The sequence below is a fragment of the Nothobranchius furzeri genome, chromosome 13, assembly GCF_043380555.1.
Source record: "Nothobranchius furzeri strain GRZ-AD chromosome 13, NfurGRZ-RIMD1, whole genome shotgun sequence".
NCBI classification, from domain to species: Eukaryota; Metazoa; Chordata; class Actinopteri; order Cyprinodontiformes; family Nothobranchiidae; genus Nothobranchius; species Nothobranchius furzeri.
The window spans coordinates 47,491,135-47,518,607 of NC_091753.1; the positions used below are offsets into that span (position 1 = coordinate 47,491,135).

The 27,473-nt window shown below is 39.7% G+C and overlaps 1 protein-coding gene across 3 annotated transcripts in view; it reads left to right on the plus strand.

The window, feature by feature from the left end:
- The window catches only part of pitpnm3 (PITPNM family member 3), a 186,695-nt gene that overhangs the window by 115,188 nt on the left and 44,034 nt on the right, over positions 1 to 27,473 (plus strand). For all 3 annotated transcript variants that reach the window (XM_015951208.3, XM_015951209.3, XM_054742568.2), the window contains one exon: positions 18,352 to 18,541. In XM_015951208.3, coding sequence (XP_015806694.1) covers positions 18,352 to 18,541 — 190 coding nt within the window. The remainder of the gene's footprint in view (positions 1 to 18,351; positions 18,542 to 27,473) is intronic.

Here is a 27,473-nt window from a genome sequence, read left to right on the forward strand (position 1 = left end):
TGTGTTTGGCATATGCTATTCTCCAAAGTAGCTTGCAAGTGAGGCTGTAGAAATTTAGAAGCCTTGAGCTGTTAAGATGTCAGTGACACAGTTTGATGTTGGCTGTGTCTGTAATGGCGGTTAGCTTTCTCTGAACAGAGGCTGTTCGGGAAACTATCTGCAACTAACGACTGATCATTTTCATATGAATTTGTGCAGAAACTTGATTTCAAAGTGCCAAAAAAGTCTCTTTAAGGCATTTAAACTTTTGCTTGATGGACGTTAAGAAGAGGGTGTTTGATTTGCTTTTAGAAGAGAACAGTCATCTCTGTGCTGAATCACTGACTAGACAGATTCTTTTATATTCCTAATGTTGGTCCAAGATTAAACGCAGACAAACAAAGTCCACTGAGTAATCAGTGATTGTTGGGACCGAAATTTCTGGCAAGAATATCTAATTCTATCAAGCAGAACTGGTTTTGTCTGCAAAGGACGAACAATCAGAAAAAAAATTTAAATCCTTGAATTAACTTTTATTATGCATCTGGTCTCTGTTTCAAGCTTGTATGGCACAACAAGACCTCTGTGCATTAATAACTCTGACCTAATCCTGGTCTCTACAAGATGAGATCTCTCCTAGCATTTTTATTTCCTAGCTGCTAATTTTAAAACCTCTCCTGACAATTAGAATGAATCGCTGTGTCACCCTCCAGTTTAATTAAACAAAAGCTACATTCCTCCCCAGATGGTTCCTGATCCTGTATGTACTCTGACAATATGTGCAGTCAGGAGGCATTCAGACGCCCACGCTCGCTCTTTTTGTTATTTAACACTGTTTGCTCTAATGACAGTTTTAGACTTGTGGGCGCGCGGAGACTCATTTATCCGAATGCCAACATAAACATGTAAGCAATCGGCTGCTGCTGGGAGCATAATCGTGGCTGTGTGTGGACAATTTGCTCTCGCCCTGGGTAACACTTAAGCTGAAAAATCACACCTCGATGTGGATGTGGCAAAACCTCTTAGCGCCTCGGAGACTAACTTCCACATTAACAGATCTTGGACTCCTTTCTTTGTAATTCTGATGTATTGTTGGTCTCACTGGAGGATGAACTTGTTTTTTTCCTGGGTTGTCCTTGATGCTGATCTTGGAGAAGGCCTTTTTGTGCTCGGAGGGACAGGACGAAGTGGAGCTCATTATTTTAGGGTCTCTGTCTGCTGAAAGCCAGGCTGGCTATCAGCTGGGTGTCAACATACTGTATGCGTGTGTAATCTGTTTGCACAAATACACAGAATACATTTGAATTTGTATCATAAAGCCATTATTTGTCTAATTATTAGAAACAAGGGAAGAAAACACAGCATTTTTTGTTACGGTAAACATTTAACACAGATTCTTATTTCAGAATTTCAGCTGTTACAGAGCAATTTCACAGAGGTTTACTTTTAATTTTTAATTAAAAAATATTATTCTCTGAGGTTCACATGCAGGCTACCCCTATTTTAAGGGAAGGTTGTTGTTGATTTAGTATCTTGGCTAGTGGAAGCTAACCATCAGCATTGGCAACTCCACAACATGGCAGAACTCCTTCAGGTTGTGTTTTTGTGGAGATAAAATATCACTGTTGCAGAGCAAACGGAGGCAGTTGAAGGGTCACATTGCCGTTAGCCAATCAGAGACGAGACGTCAGAAAATAATGAAAGATAATGAGCAAGACTCCAAATCTTGCCGTTTTCTGCCCGCTACTCCATTGACTAACTTCTAGTTCCTGAAACAGGAGCGCCAGAGCTTTTTTCCTCCCACAGAGAACGACTGACAAGGCATTTATTTACACTAGTGACCAAAGCAGATTTATTGGAAAAACAAGTGAATGAGAGCTTTAAATAGAAATAGAACGTCTAGTTGTCCTTCTAACCTCAGCTCAGGCAGGCAGGGGCTGATTACTCTGGGCACTGGTGGCTTTGGGGACATGCCACTATACTGATTCAAAACTGTCTCTGAAATGAACAAGACTTTGCAAGTGTCATTGCTGTTTATGTTAATTGCTCACAAATTGTGCTGTACCAAGCCAGTCTTTATGAAGCACGGAGGGCAATTAGGTAGGAATCCAATGGGCTCTGGAGTTTCACATTTTGCTATTAGAAGTTGAGAGGAAGTAGGGCGGCACATCAGCCTAATAGATTAAATCTCAAGGTTATGCTGCATGAGATGAGGCTGATTCTCTGTTTAATCGGCTCACTCAGCTGAATATTTTTCTCGCTGGTGTTAATGGATCTATTCATTGTAACATTTCCATAAAACTTTGTGGAAGACTCTAAGGCATCTCTCACTTTAGAAACAGCATTATAATGACTCTGTGGTAAGGTGTCATCGAGGGAGTGTGACATTATGTCGTGAAAAATGAACATGTGAGTTAGAAGAGCCTCACAGATAAAATGTTACATTTGATCTGAGGTCTAAGCGACAACCGTCATTAAAATGAAAGTTCCATGCAAGAAAGATCTATTTGTTTCCTTGGGTAAAAAAATCTTGTTTATTCTCATCAGTTCAAACAGAGACACATTCACCCTCCATGAGGAAAAGTTTGTTCTCTTGAATTGATGGAGGAACCGTCGTCACAGTTTATGCAAACTCTGCAGCTACTGAGGGAATGGTTGATGTGTGTGTGTGTTTTTATTTTATTTTATCCCCCCCCCCCCCGGAGAACAGTTACAGTCACTTGAGTTATGTGCTATAATTTAACTTGTAGCATTATTACTATTTCTGTCTGTAGTCTGTTGGATTCCATTTTGATTAAGATATGTCTTTAATCAAATAATCTCCAGCCATGTTTCTCCATAAAATCCAGATCACAAGCTCTATCTCTACGTGTTGAATCCAGATGTGGTTTGGATGGTTTGACGACATGTTTGTAGAATAATGATGACTGAACCAAGCTAAACAGGACTGATGTTCCACATGGAAACGCCAGAAGATGCTGGTGAAGGTTCTTAGTCATCCAGGTCATGGTAATCCGAAGGGGTTTGAATAAAGGCAACTGGACTTCTTCGGTTTTGCTTCTCATCTTTTTAAAGATGTCCAAAAACATTGTTTTCTTTTTTGTAACTGGAAACTTTTCTTTAAGTACCTCTAACATACAGAAATTTGTTGGGACTCACAATGACAGATGTAACCCCATAATGAACCACTAGAAAGGCTGGTTTCCCTCACCTACTGGGCCAGGACATGAATATTACATGAGCTGCACACTGATTAGCGGTTTTGTGGACAAAAGAGGAAGCCGGTGTAGGAACGGGATCTGCTCGGGGTGTCTGATTGGCTCAGGTTCCGGCACCTGCTGATGATGTCACACTAGATGACTGGCTTAACGTACGACTTAAGGAAGTTAGGGTACCACGGTCGTAAAAGTTACGTCAGCACGTTAGCGTTGACACTAAAGATTTTGATTGGTCCTGAAAAATTTGCGATTGTAGTTCAAAAACAACAACAACAAAAAAAAAACATATTTTGGGGAAAATAAGCTTGTATTGCCAAAGGAAATGTAAAATAAAAGCAACGTTTTTAATGGGTAAACAGAGACCCTCAGCAGCTCTGACTTTGATCAAATGAGGCAAATAGCAAGCATACAGCATAAAAATTTTCACATATAAAAACTCTTGTGTTTTTGGCACAGTCTGATGCTGGTTTAATGTAGTTTCCAAAACCTATGTGTGAAAGAATATCGAGAAAGAGATGCAATCTATTTCGGCTGAGTGGATTTTCTGCAGTGTGATGTCATCGGCAGGTGAAGGACCCCGAGCTGATCTGGCAGCCCGAGCAGATTCGGTACCTACAGCGGCCGATGTTGAGATGTTGTGGGGAAGGGATTTGAAGTTTAAGTTAAAATCCCTTTAATTCATCACAAAATGGTGAAATTCATCTCCACACCGACCCATCCTCGCAAGGAGTGGTGAGCTGCAGCTGTGGCTGCACTCTTGAACTATTTGGTGGTTTAACCCCCCTATCCAACCTCTTAAAGCTGAATGTCCCATTGACCGGGATTTGATCCCCGATCTCCCAGTCCCAGGGCGGACACTCTACCACTAGGCCACTGAGAAGGGAATTGGGGAAAAATGAGGAAGTACATGTCCAGCCGTTGTCCGGGGGATGCAGCATCAGGTGTGGATGAAGTCATTTCTGTGAACGCTGCCGTGTTTAAGAAAAATGAAAAGAATGCTCTGGGAAAATCATGTTTTTATTTGAAAAATGCCTTTGCAACGAGAAACAGTGGCATCTCTGTGCTAATGACACCTACAAGTGCTTTCAAATTAGCATCTCACCTGATGTTTGTCCGTGCAGCAAGTGTTAAAGCCCCTCCCCCTCATTTCTTTCCTGTGGTTTGTGAATCTGGCGCAGAATTATGCTGAATAATAATTTAGCTTTTTCTCTCTCGTTTGTTTGTAGCAGTTGTTGGAAAATAATGTTTTCAAGAGCATTTATGGAAGGAATGAACTAATGAGAACAAGCTTGTAGCTGCGATGTTGAGACTTTTCAGATCTCAGCTCCTAATCAATAAGCAGCAAATAAATGATGTGGCAACCTGATAGCTTTTATGTTGCAGCAGGAGTTAAACGGTGTTATGCAAACAACATGTGCTCTTCATTGAGGCAAACAACCACGCCGTCCCTAGGAATGCCTCGTTGGCACTTATTTGGAGTAATTCGGGAATCTGCAAGCATGTAGGAATGAAATCACAGAAGAAACTCCTCGATCGGATTCAAGGACAACAGAAAACATATTAAAAACATTTGTATTAATTAAGATTTAACAATAAATCCTGACTAATTATAGCTTATTTGGTTAAATACCAGAAAGTTCTCTGGATTATTTTAAAATAACAGGATAATCTGTTCAAATATAAACTTCTGGGAAGATTTAGCACAAGTAGAGATGTGGGATTTGTGTCTCCAGATGAGGGTTGCTAGGGTAACAAGGTTGCTGTCGGTAACTAGAGGTACACTGGTCACATCACTTTGATTGGCCTGTTTATTCTCTCTAGGTGTTTCAGAATGTTGTGCAGCAGCTCCATGCATCACTTCTGGATATGATGTGAGATTTAAAAAACATGTGCATTGTGACATTTCCCCCGCTTCTGAATGGAAGCATGCATGGATCCAGGAAAATGTGAGAATCCTCCTAAAAAGGAATTTCAATGACAACAATGCTGGAAATAGACTCTGCAGGTTGAAAGTGACTTTATTATGTTTTATTTAACCTTTATTTATCCATTCTCGATTGAGAACTCATTCTCATTTACAACGACGATCTGGGCAAGAGGCAGCAGCAACAGACACATAGTTAGCTTGGCATAAAAAAACAGGTAAGATAAAAAATACAAGACAAAAATAAGAAAACAATTAGACATAAAGGCAATGGACTGTTCTAAATTACAATATGTACAAGCAATCAAACACAACAGTCTTTAAATACTCAGAAGCAGGCACGGACACCTGCACAATGGTCACTTTTAGCAGCTAAAAGCAGAAAACACACAAAGAAAAGAAGCTACTCAATTCAAACACATTTTGAGCTGAAACCAGGAAGAGTTTCAGCTCTACATTCAGCACAAGCGCTAGCAGAGTGGAAATAGCAGGGTTGAGTACTTGTAAAGCTCTTGATTATGGAACATGTGAGACTCCAGGACACATGTTTGCAGTTTTTAAAGTTGGAAAAGCCACACACACACACACACACACGCACGCACACACACACATACACACACAGAGGAGAAAAAGAGGAAACTGGTTTACAGAGGTAAATTCAGAAGCTGGAGTTGAGTGAATGAGGGTTTTTTTAGCAGGAAATTGATGGGTTGATGTGAAAAGTGCCCTCTCAATAATATCCTTTCTGTTCATGAGGAGCTTTTGTTGTTGCATAAACAGAATAGGCGATGGCTGCGACAAACTGTTCACAAAAGAAGGGAAAATAATGATATTGTATCTAAACTCAGATAAGAAGACTTTGGAATTCTTGTGGGTAAAAAATTCGATACACATTAGATCAGATAAAAATAGTTGAAGGGAACATTTTGTTTATTTTGCTAATCATTAACTATCTGAGTTAAGATTTAATAACAATGAATAACCACAGCTTTTTAAACAGAAATAGTTTGGATTCATTTTGTTTTTTTTCCAGGTTTTTCTATAAAATAACCCAACTGTTGTTTCTGAAATTTTACCACCATCAAAAGGGACAATATTTACTAAAACAAAGTTTTTCAACCCAAATTCCACCACATTTTATCAATAACACATGGTTATGTGTGTTTTGCTCATTTTGCCCATTACATCGTTCCCTGAATCTCCTCCTCACCTCGATCAGCGGGACTGAAGTATGCGCTAGATTGGTGCGAACTAGGGATGAGCAAGTTCACCACTATCTGTATTTGTACTCGGAGTGGGCGTGACCTAACCCGGAAGTGGGTGTGGTTTAAACGGAAGAGGGTGTGGTTTACATCAATACATTATTTTAAGTCAGAAATTGATATAGATTGATCAGAAGTTGCTATGCGTATGTTTATTTGAAAACTATGTACAGAGCAGCCTGAGCTGAGATAAAATGTTTTTGATCCCAATAGTAAAGGAACTATTACAGAACAAGTTTTTCAATAAAATCAGAACTAATGAGAGAGAGAGAGAGAGAGAGAGAGAGAGAGAGAGAGAGAGAGAGAGAGAGAGAGAGAGAGAGAGAGAGAGAGAGAGAGAGAGAGAGAGAGAGAGAGAGAGAGAGAGAGAGAGAGAGAGAGAGAGAGAGAGAGAGAGAGAGAGAGAGAGAGAGAGAGAGAGAGAGAGAGAGAGAGAGAGAGAGAGAGAGAGAGAGAGAGAGAGAGAGAGAGAGAGAGAGAGAACCTAAACCTACGGATCTGGATGAAGAGTCAGCCCTCAACCGCCGCAGCAGTCGAGGGTTTTGCCGCTGGAAATGCTAACACTATTGTTAGCTAACCTTGCAACACTATATATAGATGGTTTTCTGTGTGGCTGTATGTGTTTATGATTTCATGGAAAATTCAGCGATTGTTCATATGTTTATGATGTATACTAATGATTGTTTTAGGTGTTGTTGAGGTTTTGTGCACGCATTTGTATCTGCTAGTGTTGAAGGTGTTTTAGAGAACAATAGCTACGCATGGCCACTTCCTTCAGAGCACCCTCAATAAAAAGACTAGCTCCTTCATAGCACCTGCAGAAAAAAAATTCTGGAGCCGCCACTGCTGTCTGTGTCTGTGCGTGGATGGACTGGATTGAGCTCACAGCTGCAGAGTTTTGTGTGTAGGGAGGGGCGGGTGCTCTATGTGACTGTCCAATCACGGAGCATGAAGACAGTCAGTTACCCAATGAGGATTTTCAGCACGATTACGGATATTTACGAGTTTAACTCGTTTCATGCTCGTATTCGTCAAAAATGTTCTGTCCATGAGTGTCCGGCTCATCCCTAGTGCGAACCCTCCCGGTGCAAGGGGGACCCCCCCCCGCCCCCCACCCACCCACCATCCGCGGTGGGAGGGCCTGTTTTTCTCCCTCATCCCCCACCCCCTCCCTTTCCTTCCCTGATGTCCTCTTGTTACCGGTTGTTATCTGCAAAATCGGGAGCATCATGAACAGCTGCATGCCCACAGTTCAGTCTGATTCTGTTGTGTGCTTTTAATGAGCTTTATGTCAAATCCTAGACAAGCTGTTCTGAAACTGTAATTAAATTTGTTTCCCAGGATACTGGCTCAAATGACAAATAAAAAATAATTCAGATTCTAATATCTTACTCACTGATTTATTGAATATAGTTAATATCTGAACATAGCTACTTTATCTCTTCAATATTATTAGATTTCTGACTATTTTATTGCAAAAACTACTAAGAATTATTTACGTTTTTCCTCCATTTATTCAGTTTGAACCTCTTCATAAATTTACCAGTATTGCATCAATCCATGTGTCATGACAGCAGTCGGGGTGTTGGAGAAGTTTATTGTCAGAACATTTTCAGACTTTGTACTTTTGTTCTGCTGGGGATTGGTTGTTAAATCAGTTTTACCCAGGATTTTTCTCCTTTCCTTTTAAACCGGTTTGCCTTACTCATCTGTCAGAGGTCTTCTTGTTCCCATATATCTAGTCTTCACTTGGTCCATGTCATCCATCAGCTCTCTCAGTTAAAGCTTCTTTCCGGAGTACTTCCCTTATCTGATGGCATCATCTAGTGGCTGACAAGCATATCACACAAAAAGTCTATTCCTCTGGTTATTTAAGATGGCGACTTCACGTTTCTGTTTATAATTGTGCTTCTTTGGGGGAGAGGAAGACGATGGAGTAGGACGCGAGTCTGGGAGCTCCTGCCGACTTCGATTAAATTGATATTCCTTTGCGCTTTTTTGACCATATTTCTTGTCCTAATTTTGATTTTTGAATTATTTTGTTGGGACGTTTTAATCGGCTCGGCATAAAATGGCAGCAAAAAATGTAAAAACCCGCAATGCTACTCAAACACAACTGAAGCTTGGTTTGCAAACCGCGGCCACACCCTCGAGTGAGCCGCCGTCTCCGGCAAAGTTTCCCTTGGGCCAAGCTAATCCTGATATCGAGGCTCTCAAGGTCGAGTTGCTTGCTTCGTTGAGGAATGATATTGCTGACATTTTTAAAAAAGAACTTCAGGACACTCTGGGTGATGCTTTGTCCACCATTAAGTTCGACCTGCAGGCTGTGAAGACGCAGCTGGCGATCGATAAAGCTGCCAATGACTCTACCATGTCCGAGCTAAAAGGTACGGTCAAGGAGATGGAGCATGCACTGACTGTTTGCTCTGATGATGTTGCTGAGATGAAAACTACTATCAAGAGCCTCACTGCTCATGTAGCCAAGCTGGAAAACAAGTGTGAAGACTTGGAGTCCAGGTCGCGGCGCAACAATGTTAGGATATTAGGAGTACCAGAGGGCCCTGACACGTCCACCACTGCTGCCGTAGCCTCCTTGCTAAAAGAAGCATTCGACCTGGGGAAGGAGCCGCTTTTGGATCGTTCACACAGGACCCTCCAGCCTACACCTAAACCTGGCGACCGACCACGAGCTATTATATGCAGGTTTCATTACCACACTGATTGTGTTGACATTTTACGACGTGCTAGAGAACGCCGACAGATTAAAGTTGGAGACCGAACCATCTCAATCTTCCCCGACTACACCGTCAAGGTGGCACGGGCTCGTGCTGCATTCAACACGGTCAGGCAACAACTCCGTGGCATTGAAGGTGTCCGGTACGGCCTGCTTCATCCAGGACGACTCCGCATCACATACAAGGGTGTTGAGAGGGACTTTGTCTCAGCAGAAGAGGCAAGTGATTATGTTAAAACTTTGATCTCTGGGTGAGCCTGAATAGCCTCTTAGTTTGATGCTGTAATGTAACTAAGTGCTCACGCTCTCGTTAGGTTTAACGCCACCTGTGCATTGTTTTCTTAGACCGCTGTGCCAGTTATTATACTGTTGGTGTGCTGGTTCCTTTTATTTTCATTGTTAACTAATGAGACTGAATTATATGATATACTCTAGAGAGTTCAAAGGACTAGGTGGTATGTTAAGCGCACACTGTTATACTGTAGAGAAGTTGGCGAGAGGTTGTGGTTCTTTTTTTTCTTTTCTCTCTCTTGTTCCCTCTCTCGCTTTTATCTTGTATTTAGACGCCAGTTAGTCCAATCACTTCTGTGAACCATTGTTTTTGCTACTTTGGGGTACACTGCTGTCTCCTTTGTTTTGTTTTGTTGAGACTTGGGGTGTGTTGGGGGGGTGTTGGGGTTGGGGGGGTTGGGGGGGTGTTGGGGGGGGGGGGGCGGGGGGATTGGGGGGGGGCTGTCCCACTTGGCTCTTCATGGCCACCTGCATCTTGGTTTTGTCTTTTTCTTTCTCCTTTTTATGAATGGTTAATGGTAATATAGACCCCAGCATTGCTGGGTCAGGTATGCCTCTTAGGTTTATTAGTTGGAATATCAGAGGTATGGGTAACCCTGTTAAGAGATCTAAGGTTTTCACTCACTTGAAACGTCTGAATTCTGACATAGCCTTTTTACAGGAGACTCATCTCCGTATTAAGGATCAACATAGGTTATATTGTCCTTGGGTAGGTCAGGTTTTTCACTCAAATTTCAATTCAAAGGCTAGAGGAGTGGCCATTCTCATCAATAAGAAAGTTAAATTCTCTTCGACCAATGTTATCGCTGATGGGAACGGTAGATACATAATTGTTGCTGGCACCCTAATGCAGAAAAAGGTTTTGTTGGTAAACGTATATGCCCCGAATTTTGATGATGCTGAATTTGCTAATAAATTACTAAGTAACATCCCCTTTCTGAATACACATTTGCTTATTTTTGGTGGTGATCTGAATTGTGTTTTTGTTCCAAGCTTGGATCGTTCTGGTCCTCGTAATTTGACTCCATCATCTATGTCTAAAACATTTTCAGATTTTATGATACAGAATGACCTTGTTGATCCATGGAGACTTCGCAACCCTACAATCAAAAAATTTTCGTTTTTCTCCCAGGTCCACCAATCTTATTCCAGGATTGATTATTTTTTCATCGATAGAACTCTCAATTCATGTGTTACTAACTCCGACTATTCTGGTATTGTAATATCTGATCACTCTCCTCTGCTATTAGATGTTCAACTCTCTACATATAAACGTAGTCCTCCTCTTTGGAGATTTAATTCTCTCCTTTTGGCTGATAAAGAATGTTGTGAATTTATTTCAAGCTCTATTGACGAGTTCTTGTTGTTTAATCGGGATGATTCTGTTTCATATTCTCTGCTGTGGGAGACTCTTAAATGCTATTTGAGAGGTCAAATTATTTCTTATTCTGTACGTACTAATAAAAAGATTAATGCCAGGCTTAAAGAACTTACGGTGGCAATTAGTAACTTTGATCAAATTTATGCACTGAATCCTTCTCCAGAATTACTCAAGCAGCGCCTTGATTTGCAAGCCGAATTTGATCTTATGTCAACCAAAGAGGCTGAGCACTTATTACTACGCAGTCGTGGCTCATATTATGAATACGGTGACAAGGCTAATCGCTTGTTGGCGCATCAGTTACGACGTCAGGCCTCTTCACGTGTGATACCTGGTATTAAAAACTCTTATGATAATATTACTACAGATCCTTTGGAAATTAATTCTACCTTTAAAGCATTTTACTCTTTGTTGTACAAGTCAGAATTTCCCACGGATAAAGCTAAAATGAATGAATTTCTTCAGTCTCTTTCAAACCCGGTTATCGGTACTCATAAGGCCGGGCAACTGGACTCCCCACTATCTGCTGATGAAGTATTAAAAGCTATTACCGCTATGCTGTCTAATGAAGCCCCAGGCCCGGATGGGTTTCCTATTGAATTTTATAAAACATTTATTGGTAAACTGGCACCTTTGCTTTTGTCTGTGTTTAACGAGTCCTTGGAATCAGGTTCATTACCTCCTACTTTCACGCAGGCCACCATAGCGCTCCTTCTTAAAAATGACAAGGACCCAACTTCCTGTAATTCTTACAGGCCATTATCTCTGCTTAATGCCGATGCAAAGGTATTGGCTAAAGTAATTGCGTCTCGCCTTGAGGATGTGCTTCCTCAAATTATCTCCGAAGAGCAGAATGGCTTTATAAAGGGACGGCAAATATTTTTTAATACCCGTACACTCTTTAACGTTATTTACTCAAAGCATCTATCTCAACTTCCTGAACTTGTGATTTCTTTAGATGCTGAAAAGGCTTTCGATAGGGTGGAGTGGGAATACTTGTTTGCAGTTTTGAAGACATTTGGTTTTGGTGATAAATTCACTTCTTGGATTCAGCTTCTTTATTCATCCCCTAAAGCCAGTGTTCATACTAATGATGTTTATTCTGATTATTTTGCGCTGGGTCGTGGTTGTCGTCAAGGTTGCCCTTTGTCACCTTTACTCTTTGCCATTGCCATCGAGCCGCTGTCCATTACATTAAGATCTTCTTCTGTATTCAAGGGAATCCCCCGTAATGGAATTACACATAAAGTATCATTGTATGCGGATGAATTGTTATTATATATGACTGACCCTGCTCGCTCCATTCCTGCTGTTTTAAGTATTCTGGAGAACTTCAGCTCGTTTTCAGGTTATAAATTAAATTTAGGGAAAAGTGAGTGTTTTCCGGTTAATACGGCAGCACGTCAACTCCAACAGTCCGATCTACCCTTTCGTCTTAGTCCCTCTGGGTTTAAGTACTTAGGGGTTAACGTGACTCGCTCTCTATCTGGCCTTAAATCAGCAAATTTGTCTCCTCTTTTATCTAGGATCACATTTGATATTCAAAGATGGGGTAATCTCCCGCTTTCTTTAATCGGTAAGATTAATGTCGTTAAAATGAATATCCTACCAAAATTTTTATTTTTATTTCACTCAATTCCCTTATTTTTGCCTAAACATTTCTTTGCTTCACTGGACAAGATTATTGGTTCTTTTATTTGGGGAGGGAAGCCGCCTAGGGTTTCTAAAACGTTGCTGCAGCAATGCAGATTTAGTGGAGGACTTGCATTACCTAATTTTCTAGCTTATTACTGGGCCGCTCACATTCAAAAACTCTGCTACTGGCTAAAATCTTCTGGTTCCTTGTGGTGTAAATTGGAGCTATTATCATGTAAGGGCTCCTCTTTACCAGCTTTGCTCTATTCCTCTTTACCCGTAAAACCCTCTTTGTATACTGATAATCCGGTGGTTCTTAACACACTCAAAATCTGGTTTCAGTTTAGACGACACAATAATTTTGTAATGCCATCCTCTTCGGGTCCTCTAACCAACAATCATTTGTTTCCCCCTTCACTTTTGGACACGACATTCTCAGTGTGGTGTGACAAGGGTATAGGACAGTTTAAACATTTATATGTGGATGGTGTGTTCGATAGTTTTCCCAATTTGTCTTCTCGTTATAATCTCCCTATTACCCATTTGTTTCGCTATTTTCAAATTCGAAATTTTGTTGCCAAGTGTTTCCCGAATTTCCCCTTTTTACCTCCAGAACAGCGGTGGGAAACTGTTAAATTTTATTCCTCATCACAGAGGAACCATTTCGAAACTTTATGATGCTATTCTGTCTCTTAGTAACCACTCTAAGGTTAAGCTTAGGGATATATGGGAAGGAGAACTAGGAATTGGAATACATGAGGAGTCTTGGGAACAGGCTATAGCAAGGGTACGATCTTCCACCTCCTGCGCTCGTCTTGGACTTATCCAATTTAAGGTCATTCATAGGGTGCATTTCTCTAAGTCTAGACTTTCTGAACTGTATCCGGAAGTGGAAAATAAATGTGATAAATGCCAGGGTTCTCCTTGTCACCTTAGCCACATGTTTTTTTTGTGTCCTGAGTTACAACGTTTCTGGACAGGGTATTTTGCTATTATGTCAACTGTTCTTGGGGTAACTCTTCATCCTTGTCCTCTGATTGTGGTATTCGGGATTCCTGACCGCTCACTTATACTGGACTCCACACAAAAGGATATCATTGCCTTCACATCCTTATTAGCGAGACGTTTGATATTGTTACATTGGAAGTCTGCTAAGTGTCCTACTGTTTCCCAGTGGCTTAAAGATGTCATGTTTTTTTTAAAACTTGAAAAAATTAAATATACGCTGAGAGGGTGCACGGCCAGTTTTTTTCATAAGTGGCAACCCTTTATCTCTTATTTTACTAGTTTAGAGGTATTACCTGTTTAATTGTACTTCTGTTATTGTTATATTCCGGTAATATGTTTGACGGTTGTGTTGATCTGCGTGGGACGGGGGGGGGGGGGCTTTATTTTTTTTTTTTTTTTTTTTGGTATGGTTTTTTTGTCTAATTGTCTTGTCCCCCCCTTTTTTTTGTTGTTGTTCTGTCTGATTGTTGTTATTTACCTAGAAAAAATGAAGAATGGTTAATTGTATTTTGGTAATTGCAAGTACTGTTGTTTTCTTCTTTCAATAAAAATATAATAAAAAAAAATAATTGTGCTTCTTAGCCGACAAACTGAGCTAAAACACGTTGTTTTACGAGTATTATTCTCATGTCATGTTGTGTTTTCATATATTTATATTTTAGAGCCTTACTTGTCTGTGAAAAGTTCATCAACTCTGCATCAACCGAGGTATTCCTTAAATTTTAAGCGAATAAGCGGTAGTCTAACTCTATTGGTTAGCTCTGGTCGGCGCTCAGTTTCCTACTGAATGGAGCTCTGCGGTGCAGGGGGCATGCTTAGCAAAAAATAAAATAAAATAAAAAAAGACGTATTGCTTATATTTAATCGCAGTACATGATGAGATAATCACTGTTACGGATGTCAGAAAAATCATGCATCATTTGTGAAAGGGTAAAACTCCGGAAAGCAGCTTTAATTAGCCTCTGGTGCATTAATGAGCAGGATTCTCTTTAGTCATAGACATGTTATCCTTCATTGGTATAGGATCATGAGGAAGAAATTCAGATTGCTTAGAATAATAGCTTTGAGAAATGAAAAGGTTTAGAATTATGTAACATGTGTGTTTATATCTCATAAATAAATAAAACTTTAAAATCTTTAATATGTTTAAAATATATTTTAGAAATCTGAGGTCACTGTTATCAGTTGACCTCAGTGTGAGTTTTTTCCTTTCGTTTAATACATAATGTTGTGCAAAAGAGTAAAAAACGTACTTTTTAGTCATTCAGAAAGCGGATGTGCGTTAAATTGAACGCTAGACATAGTTTATAGTGAAGATGATACTTTCCCAAACAGACAAGGAGACGACGAGCTACATTCTTCTAGATGAACATAAAAATGGAGATTTTCTGACTCCATCTTGATTATTATTCCGCTCCATCCCTCTCAGGGGTGATTCTACAAACTTTCTGTTCGACTCCTCGAGGCGTTTGCTGTGCTTCTCACCGCAGCCACACATTTTTTTGTTGCTTTCACCAAGAAATGAAAACATGTTTCCTGTGTAAGGAGGATAATAAGTATTCTGCCAGAGTGTTACATATTTCTCTCGTTGAATACATTGATTGAACAAGTTTGCACTTGTGCCTGATGCAAACATCTGCCCTCCAACACAGATTTGTCAGGGTGATGTGGCAGCTGGAGCTGCGGAGGTGGATTTATCTACTTTAGATGTCAGAGACTGACTGCTGAATGTCGTGGAGCTGGAAGCTCAACAATAACACGCCATTCTTTTCTTCCCAACAGATTTTTCAAAACCTGCAGTGTGATATTTAGTCATTGGAACAAAATTGATTATGACAGCCAGCCACACATGCAAGTGCCTTCATAACAAATGATAATGGAGTTCCACCATTTTATAAATGTCTTTGATGTTCTAGTATCATTCAAAGTCAGTTATTAAGTAATTTACAGTCATAAAGTTATTTTAAGTTTAATTTCACTTTTATTAATCAGGAAAAATGGTGGTTACAAAGTTTGTTTTCTTTACAGAGTCATTTTTTTTATTTTGTTATATTTAATGGTAGCTCTAGCAACACAGTGGCCATCTTTGAGATACGCACTAACTTTGTGCATCGGAGGTGGTTTTGTTTAACCCTTTTTTGGGCAAGAGGCTGTTATTTGGACATGCTTTAATTCTAACCATCCTAACAGTTTTATATGACTGAAATGAGTCAAAAATGTAAAAAGGAGTCAATAATTTTTTTAATATTTAAAATGTGGAAAAAGCAACAAAATCCATTAAATTAAAAGTTATTTTAATAACAACCAATTAAACAATTAGCTTTTGGGGGGATTTCTGTGATGAGTGTAGACAAGCCATCCTATACTTGTAAATATTTAGTCTGGCCACGACCCATAGAAAGAACTTTGGGCAAATCTATGGTTGTCTTTCAATCCATCTATGCACAAAAAGGAACAGCAACAGAAACTAACAAGATGACTTATTCATCGCTATCAGTTAATGAGGCATTCTGCCATGCACCCAAAAAGTTAAAGAAGAAGCAAATCTATCATTTTTAAACATAAAATAAGGACTTAAATACCTCAATCTGCTCTTGTGTCAAAGAAAGCCCAAGTCTAAATAGTACAAAGTTTTTTAACAAATGCTATTTCTGCGTCAACGCCATCTTTGTAGTTTTGCTCTGTCACATTTTTGGTGCTTAATCTACCCAACAAATGTAGAGTGATGTCACTAAATAAAAGAGTCAAAACTGGGACTGATTTTCATTTTTTGGTGAGGACAAATATTTCATTCGTTTACAGGAAAGGGGTGGGACTTGATACTTATACTGCAGCGAGCCCCTAGGGGGCATTTTGGGGTTCTTTAGGCTCCAATATCTGTGTCACAATCCTCTGTAAATTGTTAAATATTCATGGTTGGAGCACATAAATGCAGACCAAAACAAGGTGTGGGCCATTCTACATTCTAAGAAATAAAATGTTGAATTTACTCAACCAAATTATGTCGATTGGTTCCTCTAAACCTAGTTGTTAAAATGTAAAGAGGTTTACATGTTTTTATATGTTGGTGTGTTGACAGTCAGTGTACAGTATAATACTCAACATTATAAGGCAGTTAGGTTTGGTGAAACTAGCTGACATGACTTGGTTAGGTTAATTCAAGATTTAATGTTTTGGAGCATAAATAAAATAATTTGTGCTGATGTTTTCACACCAATTAGACCTTTTTGTTCACATACTCATGTTACCAAATTGTTTGAGGGTTATGCAGTATGAGGTTTAAGATTCAACTTATCAATGGTAGTAAATGTACACAAGTTTAGCACCTTTTGTAACCTTGTCGAGGTTTTGCAAACACTTCACAACAGTTAGTTTTTTATTCCCTATGTGATATTTTTCTTTTATCATACAATACACTCATTTATTTCACAGACCTTCTGTCAGATAAAGAATGGACTCTTCATACCTGAGTATGTGCTGACTGTACAGGTCTAAGGTCTAGTCCACACGTAGCTGGTTTTTTTTAAAAACGAATATCCGCCTCTCCAAAAACTTGCATCCACACCACCTCATTTTAAAAAAAACTCTGTCCACACGTACCCGGATAAATACGTTGTTAAGGACATGCCAGACCTGTAGGCGGCAGTACTTCCCCCGTTCTTAACCTCGTCCTTCGTCTGTGGTCTTCCGCAAGGAGCAGTAATTACGCTTGCAAAAACAAACAAGCAAAAAGCGCTTGGACAATTGATAAAGCGAGCGCAGCTCTGAGGGCATCCATGCTGTCGGCTAGTGTAAACACAGGTCGCACACGTGATGTCAGCATTTTTCTGTCGCGGAAAGTGACGTTGCGGACCTTAAAACTCTGGTTTTGTCTGTCCACACGCAGACACCCAAAACAGAGAAAACGCAGATCTTCACTTTGGCCGGAGTTTTTAAAAAGATCCGTTTTCGTGTGAAAAAACTCCGTTTTCGTGTGGATGACAGGCCAAAACGTAGAAAAATATCTACGTTTTGGCAGATCCCCGGCTTCGTGTGGACAGGGCCTAATACTCTCAGTCAGATTCACCATTTACACCTAATTTCCAGTTTTACTTCAACAGCTGGGAGAGTTCATAGAAGTAGTGCCAGTGTTACCAGTAGGGGTGTGCATTGGCAAGTATCTAGCGATCTAACGCTGACATGTCTCTACTTCTATATGAACTCTCTCAGCTATGACTTAGCCGTATCCATCTGTGTCGTGAGCTGTCCCTGATTTTTGATATATTTTAGTCGTAATGCTGGATTGTTGCTTCTTCCTGCAATCGGAGCAATTGATAGATGGTGACAAGGTGGCTGCTCAAGGAGACAGTCCAGGGCAGTGTCATCCTTTTACTTTATCCTCACATTGTCAAATGAAGTGTGTCGTTAGATATGTATGTGCACTGTGATGTTCGCACACACACACACACACACACACACACACACACACACACACACACACACACACACACACACACACACACACACACACACACACACACACACACACACACACACACACACACACACACAAACAAACAAACAAACACACACACACTACTATCTCAACAGTAGTAAGGATTATGTACTGTTGCTGAACTTAAGCTTGTCTGGGTTTTAGTCCTTGAGGTGACATTGTTTGTCTACGTGGGAAAGCCTGATCTCAGACCAGACAGAGTGCAACATTAATGAATGAAGGATATTCGAGGGTAAACATGAAGGAAAATCAATCTCTTCTTTCTCTTTAGACTCATTAAACATTATTAAGGTTTCCAACTTTTGCTTTGATTCCTTTAACGTCTGAGCAAAGATTTCGAAATACTCCAGAGAGTTATTTTAAACCTGATGAGTTCCCCTTCATCCATCTGGTACTCATCTTGACCTGTTTTTTCTTCCTTTAGTCTGAACCCATACAGCTACGATGAGAGCTGTGTATCCAGCAGTGTTGACCACCTGCCTTTGGCCGCCCTCCCGCTCCTCGCCATTGTGTCTCCACGCTACCAGGACGCTGTGGCAACTGTCATAGACCGGGCCAACCAGGTGTACCGCAGCTTCCTACGGTCGGAAGATGGCCAGGGATTCACGGGACAGGTCCGTTGTGTGTTCTATTTATAAAGGGGGGTGAACTTCATTGTGCTAACACGAGTAAATAATTTCCTTGGAGCAGGAAAATAAAATCCCTTATTAGTGGATTGTGTGCTCAATTGTGAGAGTGGAAGCTCAGCTTCTACCTTCATGATAACATTTAGTACACTAAGGCTCTTAAAGGTGTGGTTCACTGATAAAACATTTATTTATTAATATTTTGGTCATTGTTGTGGCTTTTTTGTTGGATAACGCGTGCCTTAAGTGCAGAATGAATACTGGGTTGAAATGTCCTTACAAATAAAAGGGCAGTCCAAAATACATGTTCGGATACGCTGATCCATTCATTAAAGTAAAAAGGCAGAGAAAATAAAACCAAAACTCAAAGAATATTGATGCCTACGCTATCCTGCACGGTCAAACCGTTTGTCTCTAAAGCCACACACCTGTCGCTTGATTAGGTCACCTTTAACCTCTAAGTAGAGCCACTCCCAGAGTGCCCTCCACAGTAATTGGCTCCAACATACGGGCCCCTGATTGTCCACGTCTACTCATGACAATTCCAAACAAATGAGGAGCCAATATTAATCTTGGTGCATATCCTTTTCAGATTCAAACAAAAAATACATCCAACTAAACAAAATAAAACAACAAAACCCCTTTTTATTTATATTTTACAAAAATGTTTTTAATGTTTACTGTTTCTTTGTAATCAATTTTTGGGTCGTTTTCCATCAACATGCATAATTTTGTTAGTGGTCGTTTGATTGTGCTAGTTTTTGTTTTGATTTCAACAGATCGAACCACTCCATTTTTGTCCGGGCATACGTACATTTGTTATTTTTCCAATCATCCATGAGTTGCGTGGGGCTGCAGAATCAGCAAGAATGATGTCTCCTTCTTTTAGACTTCTTTTTAACTGATTCCATTTTTGTCTTTCTTGAAAAGTTACCAGATATTCTCTTGACCATCTTTTCCAAAAAAGATCTGACATATATTGGGATTGTTTCCACCTTCGTCGAATGTATAAGTCATGTTGGTCAAAGACACCAGGAGGGAGAGTTGGCTTACGCTTATGGGTGAGCAGATGATTGGGAATCAATGGCTCCAAGTCATTCGGATCGTCTGACACCTTAGTCAAAGGTCTATCATTAAAAATGACTTCTGCTTCACACAACACTGTGTGCAATGCTTCATCAGTGCTTGTCGGCTGATTTAATACAGAACATAGCACTTTCCGAATCAGCCTGATCATACATTCCCAAGCACCCCCGTGGTGTGAAGCATAGGGTGGATTGAATGTCCATTTAATGTTATCAAACAAAAGAGTTTTCTCTATTTTGTTGTGGTTCAAATCTGTAACAATTTTTCTCAATTCCTTTTCAGCTGATGAGAAGTTTGTTCCATTGTCTGAGCGAAAGTGTGAGACTGGCCCTGCTTCTGCACATGCAACGGCAAATTGCACTGATACATGAGTCTGTATCTAACGAGTGTGCAACCTCAATGTGAACTGCTTAACTGACCATGCATGAGAATATGACTCCATAACGTTTTACACAAGCACAACCCCGTTTTACTTCAATGGGACCAAAGTAATCGACTCCAACATTTGTAAACGGAGGCAAGTCAGGAGTTATTCTTTCCTCTGGAAGATCAACCATTTTTTGTTGACATGTTTTACCTTTGAATTTTCTACAGAAGAGACATTGAGACATAATGTTTCTTGCGGCTGCATTGGCGTAAGTGATCCAGTACCTTTCTCTCAGCTTTGAAAGGACATGATTCCTTCCTGTATGGTTTGCACGTTTGTGAACATCCATGATTATACAACTTGGTACATGTTGATCTTTCGCCAACATTATTGGGTGTTTGCTTTCTTCGGGCATTGAACCCTTTAACAAATGACCCCCGACTCTTAACAACCATCTTGAAGAACCGGGTTGAGCTTGTAAATGTGACTGTTTCTCTTAACGCCTGTGTCATTAGACAGAGAACGCATTTCATTTGGAAATCTTTGTTCTTGTAAAAAATGTATAATGGCCCACTCAGCTTTATGTAAATCTTCAGTTGAGAGGTTGACATCTTTTTTCCTTTTGGCCCTTTGTAGTTCTTGCCCAACATGAGCTGGAGTGTAACTCTGTGAAAGAGTTTTTTGGATGTGACTTAGTTCAAAGAGAGTTTGCTTAACCTTTAACATCCAGGCAACAGCAACTTTAAGCTTGTTCCAATCTGAAAAGTGAGTGATCAATTTGTTGATTGGATCCATACCTGTTTGAGTTGAACAGATAAAAATGTCTTGCTTTATTTCAGGGTCATTGGTGTCAGAATCCTCCTCAAAGTTGAGTTGATTCTTCTGCCAAGTTTGTTGCACATCCCACAAGATATTAGGTCCCAATAACCATGTTTTAGTGTTCAATAGTTTGTTCATTGAAACACCTCTAGAAGTGATGTCGGCTGGATTTTCTTTGGTGGGAATGTAGTGCCACTGGTTTGGATTTGATGCTTGTCGGATCTTGGTGATTCTGTTTGCCACAAAAGTTCGAAATCTTTTATTTTCATGATTGATGTACTTGAGAACCGTGCAACTGTCTGACCAAAAGTAGGATTTTTTACATTGGAGTTGCAACTCCGTTTTTGTAAGACTGTCTATTTGTGTTGCGAGGACAGCCGCTTTAAGTTGTAGGCGAGGCATTGTGACTGGTTTTAACGGTGTCACTCTGGCTTTGCTAAGCAGAAAAGAAATATGTATTTGACCCGTTTGATTTTCCAGTCACAAATAGCTCACTGTGCCATATCCATTATTACTTGCATCTGCAAAATGGTGAAGTTGAGCTTTGGCAGGTGTTCCAAACTCTGCAGGCTTAATGCATCTTTCTGACTGAAATGCGGGCAAGTTTTTTAGTTCTGACAACCAGTCGACCCATTATTGTTTTATTGGCTGTGGAATCTCTTCATCCCAGCCATGTTGCCTTCGACATAACTCTTGCAAGAGAAGTTTAGCTTGGAGTACTGTTGGAGATAAATAGCCGAGAGAATCATAGATGGAAGCAATCACAGACAACATTCCACGGCGGGTATGGAGCTTTATTTGTTCATTCATTCAAAAGATGAAATGATCACTTTCCAAACACCACTGTAGTCCCAACTCCTTCTCAGTTGGAAGTTGGTCTTTGTCTAAATCAAGTACTTTGACATATTTGGAATGAACCTGTAAAGGTATTACTTGAAGTACTGTCCGATTATTGCTGGTCCACTGTGTGAGATGAAATCCACCTTGGTGACACAGTTCGCTCAGATCATGAGCGACTTCTATTGCCTTTTCAACCGAGGGCAAACTTTTCAAGCAGTCGTCAACGTAAAAGATTTTATTAACGGTTTGAACCACTTCACAGGAAAACTCATGACGACAATCTTTCGCCAGTCTTCCTTAAGGCAAAGCAGGAACAGCTTAGTGATGAGACCACTCCAAACAGGTGAACGGTCATTCTATATTCGGTAACTTCTTTATAGAAATCACCCTCCGGTCACCACAAGAACCTGAGAAAGTTCTTATGCTCCTCAGCAACTCTGACTTGGTAGAACATTGATTTGATGTCTGTCATGAATGCAAATGGTTCTTGTTTGAATCTTAGTAATACTCCAATCAATGAAGTGGTAAGATTTGGCCCTTGGAGAAGTTTGTCATTTAGAGACGTTCCTTTAAACTTGGCTCCACTATAATGAACCACACGTAGCTTGCCTTTACGCGGGTGATACACGCCATGATGTGCAATGTAATTGATATTTTCTGGAGAGCTTCTTAATTCATTTTCCGGTACTAGCTCTGCAAATCCATTGTTTAGTACTTCATTCATGAATGCAGTATATTCCTTGTAAAATACTTCATTTCTTTCTATTTTCCTTTTCAGACCACTCAGGTGCTGTTGAGCAACACATAGGTTGTTCGGAAGTTTGGCTCTTTGATTGGCAACAATAAACGACAGTGTCTGTTTTCAAATTTCACTGATTCATTCATAATCTGCAGAAATTTTTTGTCATCTTGGGAAAGTTCATCCTTGTCATCTTTGCTTAAATCTTTGAAGTTGTGTTCATATTGTTTTTCCAAGAGATTTTCTAATGCGAGTACCGAAGTGCAATTTACTGTTACAAATTGACTGCTAACCTCCAACTTGTCAGGACTCCCTCCCTCTGTGCCACTTACAACCCACCCCAATAGGGTTTTTGTGGCATAAGGTCCTTTTCCTTGGCTATTAACTACTTCCCACGGTCCATGCAGCTTTGCGGCATCTGCGCCTATCAGCAGATCCACTTCAGCATTGATTCCCATTAAGTCAACTTGTGACAGGTATGTCCATTGTTCAATGTCTTCCTTTGTGATTATGTTAGCTGTGCTTACAGGCATTTGTTTTGTGTATACACAACAGGCAAGCCATAAAACTCTGTTCCTTTAAGACTTGAGATCTCCAGATCGCTGAGAATGTATGTAGAGGTTGTTGCGGTTGGACTCATTAACAGGCGAATCTTGGATTTCTTTCCTGAGAGATTCAGGGTTTTCATTAAATTCTTAGTGCAGAATGTTGAAGTTGAACCATTGTCTAAAATGCATATGTTTGAACAAGTTCTTTGATTTGACTGTCACAGGGAGTATTGAGAGTTTCCCAATAATACCGGCCCCAGCATGGCTCACACATGACTGAGATGACAGAGTTGTGCTTCCAGTTGCGTTCGGCTGTACGATATTTGTGCTTATTGCTTTGTTGATCTTTGTTGTTGTGTGTAGAGCAGTAGGACGGTTTAGCTTACATTTGTTACAGGACATAGGTTTAGTACGTTGTTTGGAAAAATTACCCAGTTTCAGACATTTAAATCAAGCTTTCTTTTCTTTCAGAAAATTCAGTTTGTCGCGATGTTGTTTTTCGTTGAACCTTTGACAGCTGTTCAGTGTATGAGTTTGTGAACAAAACAGACATTTAAATGTTTTTCCATCATTTTTTATGATCCTTTCAGCATTGTCTTTAATTTGTGATTTGTCAGCTTGACACGCATTGACGCCAAAGAAGTCATACCTTGGCTTGGGCTCGAATGGTTCAGTTGGTTTGATGGGCTTATTTCTTTCCACTTGTTGCATTTGTATGTCACCAAATACTGGATCAGAAATGATTCTCAGCTGGCGTTCAACAAAATTCATGACATCGTCAAAATTTGGTCTGCAGTGATAGGTTTCCTGAATATTGCATGTGATGTTTCTGAATTGGTCCTTCATTGAAGTGGTGGTGTTTTTTCTTGTTTTAGACAGATAGGAGTTCATGCCATCACTGTGCTTCTCTAATACTGCAAGTTTGGCATCAGCAGCCTTTATTTCGGCCTCCAATTCCACCTTTTCAATTCTCTCTTTCAGTTCTTCTTGTTGCTCTTGCCATTCTTGTTTTTGTTTCAGTGCAATTTGCTGCAGTTTATGCTTTTCTTGTAATGCAGTTTCCTTTGTAATTAATGCTGCCTTTTTAGCTTCTGCTCGAGCTCTCAGAATTGATGATTAATCAGTGTGAGATATTAGAGGTGAAGCGTGAGAGCATGTGAAGAGGGTCAAATGCGTGTGTCTCATGGTCAATGCGTGAGAGTTGGCGACCCTAGTTATTTGTAAACATCAATGTTGCAAAACAAACAAAGTCAGTGGTAGAGTTGTATTTCTTTCAGGAAATAAGACTCCAAATTCTGTCGCGTTCTTCTCAACTCTGATCTGGCTCACTGCTAGTTCTTGTAACAGGCACAACTGAGCTTTCATCCCCAGAAAACACCTTACAAGGCTTTCATTCCTACTAGAGACCACTAAAAATGTAGTGATTAAATAAGTGTTCCACACCTTTAATGACAACTTTTATTTGTAATAAATAAAAATATTGTTCACACCAAAGGTGAATTCTAGTTTGAGCCCCTTTGTTTGTCTCAAATTGTTAAACCGTTGTATTATAAGTGCAAAGTACAATCATCAAGTAAATCAGCACCAATATCTTAGCATTAGTTGCGGTGACTCAGAGGCTGATTGAAATTACATATTACTCAGACTTCACTGAATTAGAGCTCTCGGTCAAAACACTCTTCATTAAATATTTAGTCAGAAAAACACCACAAAAAAGCCCTTTCCGTGGTTTGATTTACAAAATATTTATATTAATATGTGAAGACGGTGTGTTATAAGCATTTATTAGAAAAACACCTAAATTCATTTTCACCCTCTTTAACCTTATTTTCTCTCTTAAAAAAGAACAAATCTCTTTTTTGTCCATCCTTCCTCGGAGCACTAACCTGTAGAGACAAGTGTCCCTACACTGTGTAGAGAATTAAGCTACACACTAGAATCAACACTGTTTGCTATCAGTTTTTAGATTCAGAAAAATTACCAAGCATATTAATCTATGAAGCTTATATCATACATACATATCCCGGATACTTATGTATGATCTAAGTTCATACACCAACCTGTTTGGTCTAATTTTAATCCAAAGATTAACGTTTAATTTAAATAGTTAAATTCATAGCAAAAGTTGTTGTGAATCAGAAGCTAGGATCTTTGCTTTACAATAACCAGAAATATTACACATTTTCTGTGTTTCGTTTCAATAATGAGGCAAGTTTAAAAATGAAGAAATTTATTACTAACAATTTTAAACTCAAAGATTTGAAATGACAATTATAAACGACAATTCATGGATGACAATCTAATGACAATTTTTAACAGCTTTGGTATTAAACTTGTTTTAAAAGCAAACCTGTGGCTGGATGGAAGCTAAATTGAGAAGTACGAGTTTGGATGCATGAATGGAATTACTAGAAGGTTTCTTTCAGGGAGAGAAGAAGCGTTCTGGATGAAAATGATGTTTTGCGGCTACCTGAGTCTTTCACTTAGAGAAAACAGCATCAAACGCATTCCTGTGTTCTACCTCACCCAAACAGGAGACCCTCTTGTGGATCCGGAGATCAGGAGGATGTTGTTCATCCAAGATGACACTCGGTCCAGCAGGGGAGATGCGAGTGTCCGATCATCTGGTCCAGAGATGTCAAGTGTTTGCGGATGGACGTTCTCGTCTTAATTTAACTCAGAAATCAATGACTCTGGGTAGAGTCTTCGTTAGCTGGTTACAGTTGCGTTTATTCTTAGCTATTCTGGTCGGCGTGACTGGAACAGCAGGTGGAGGTTTTGGGACGGCCGTTCCCTTCCTCCGTGATGTTGGTTCAAGAACTTACTTGAAGCTGATGATGGTTACAGTTTTACCAAGCTCTCAGGACACTCCCACTCTCTCCCCAAGAAAACTTTGATCATGCGTCAAAAACGTGTTGCAGTTATCATTTATCTGGACTCTGTGTTAGATGGATAAGGTGAACTGACCTTCTTTGCTGAACACATCTTTTACTGTCATCAACCATAATCATAATTAATCATTATTATCCCAAAGCATAATAATTCATTTCATGTAATTAAAATACCATTATATTGAACCAAGTGATCATTTATGATGATTATATTAAACAGTAATAAAATCAATGAGTTTTATTAATTATTATTATCTAATTATTATCATCGTGACTTGAAGTGTCCTCCTCCTGGGACAGCAGCAGATATGGATATGATCTTGAGTAGTCATCGTGGCTCCTTGTTTAATCTGTGGATTTAAAAGTACTGTTTGACCCAGCTTGACCCAGCTGGGTAGATGTGCCCTTTGCCACAAATTAGAGAACCTTCATCACGTTACAACTGTGTCCAGACTTGTAATGTAATAGCAAATGCAACAATGTGGTTAAGAAAAATAAATGCATCAATAAGAATTTTGAGCATTTATGTAGATATTCAGTGGACTGATTTCCTCACTTAGCTGCTTGTGGTGTTCTAAATAGTTTACCAGAGAAAAAAACAAAATACTGAAGGGGTGGTTCACTGCTATGTAAGTAAAGTTTGTTTTTGTAGAACCTTTCAAGGTCAAAACCTTCACAAGAAAAAACAAGAAATATACAGAAAATTCCTAACGCTGGTATTTCACTAAGCTATAAAAAGTTGGAGACACAAAAATAAGAGAATCACACTGAGGTTTTACATATGATTGGCCCATGTTGGTGTAGGGTTTAGGAAATTGAGTGCTTTAAGAGCTCAATAAATATATTACCTCTACTTATGACCAATGAGCTGTGATATTCTATCTAAATATAGAATATCAACCCTGCTTGGTCTTTACTGTGTTTATCAGAAGATTCTAGGATTCTTTCTTTATTAAGGACTTGTACACACTTCGTTTTGATTTAGAAAACAGTCAGGTTTATAAAAGTAAGGATTTATTTTACCAACAATTAAAACATGACAAGTTAACTAAGCATTTACTGTGATGGATGGAACTAACCTATGTGTGAATGAGATGTTAGTCAGAACTTCTGTATCTAGGAGAGCTGAGTTCTGGATGTAAAAGAATTTGGTTTGCGTTAAGCTAGGAAGTTGATTATTATCAAAAGCACATCAAACGCTATCTGTCATGTCTACTTCACCCGTTCTCGGAGACCCTCTTGGTAGATCCGAAGGTCAGAGGTCGACTGACCTCTGGCACCGAAGGGCTGTAGATTACCGTGGCACCGACGCTTCAGTCCAGAGATGTCTCTGGTCACGACAGATGGATGGAACCACGCGCGTCTGGGACTCTGAAGGAGTCTAAACAATATGAGCTTGTTCTGCAGGAACTGTTGCGGTATCAGCTTTGCAGGTGCAAAAATATTTTGACGACGTGTCAAAAGCTTTGATGGTTAAAGAGGGTTTTGCTTCAGGTGGCCGGTCTGAAGCTTTTCTAGAACAGAGAGATCACCCGAGAGTGATCCAGTTTTGATGTTCTCATGTTATGATTTGTGTAGCCAACCAAAGGTTGACAAGTTGAGGAATGGTTACCAAGACAACCTCAGAAAC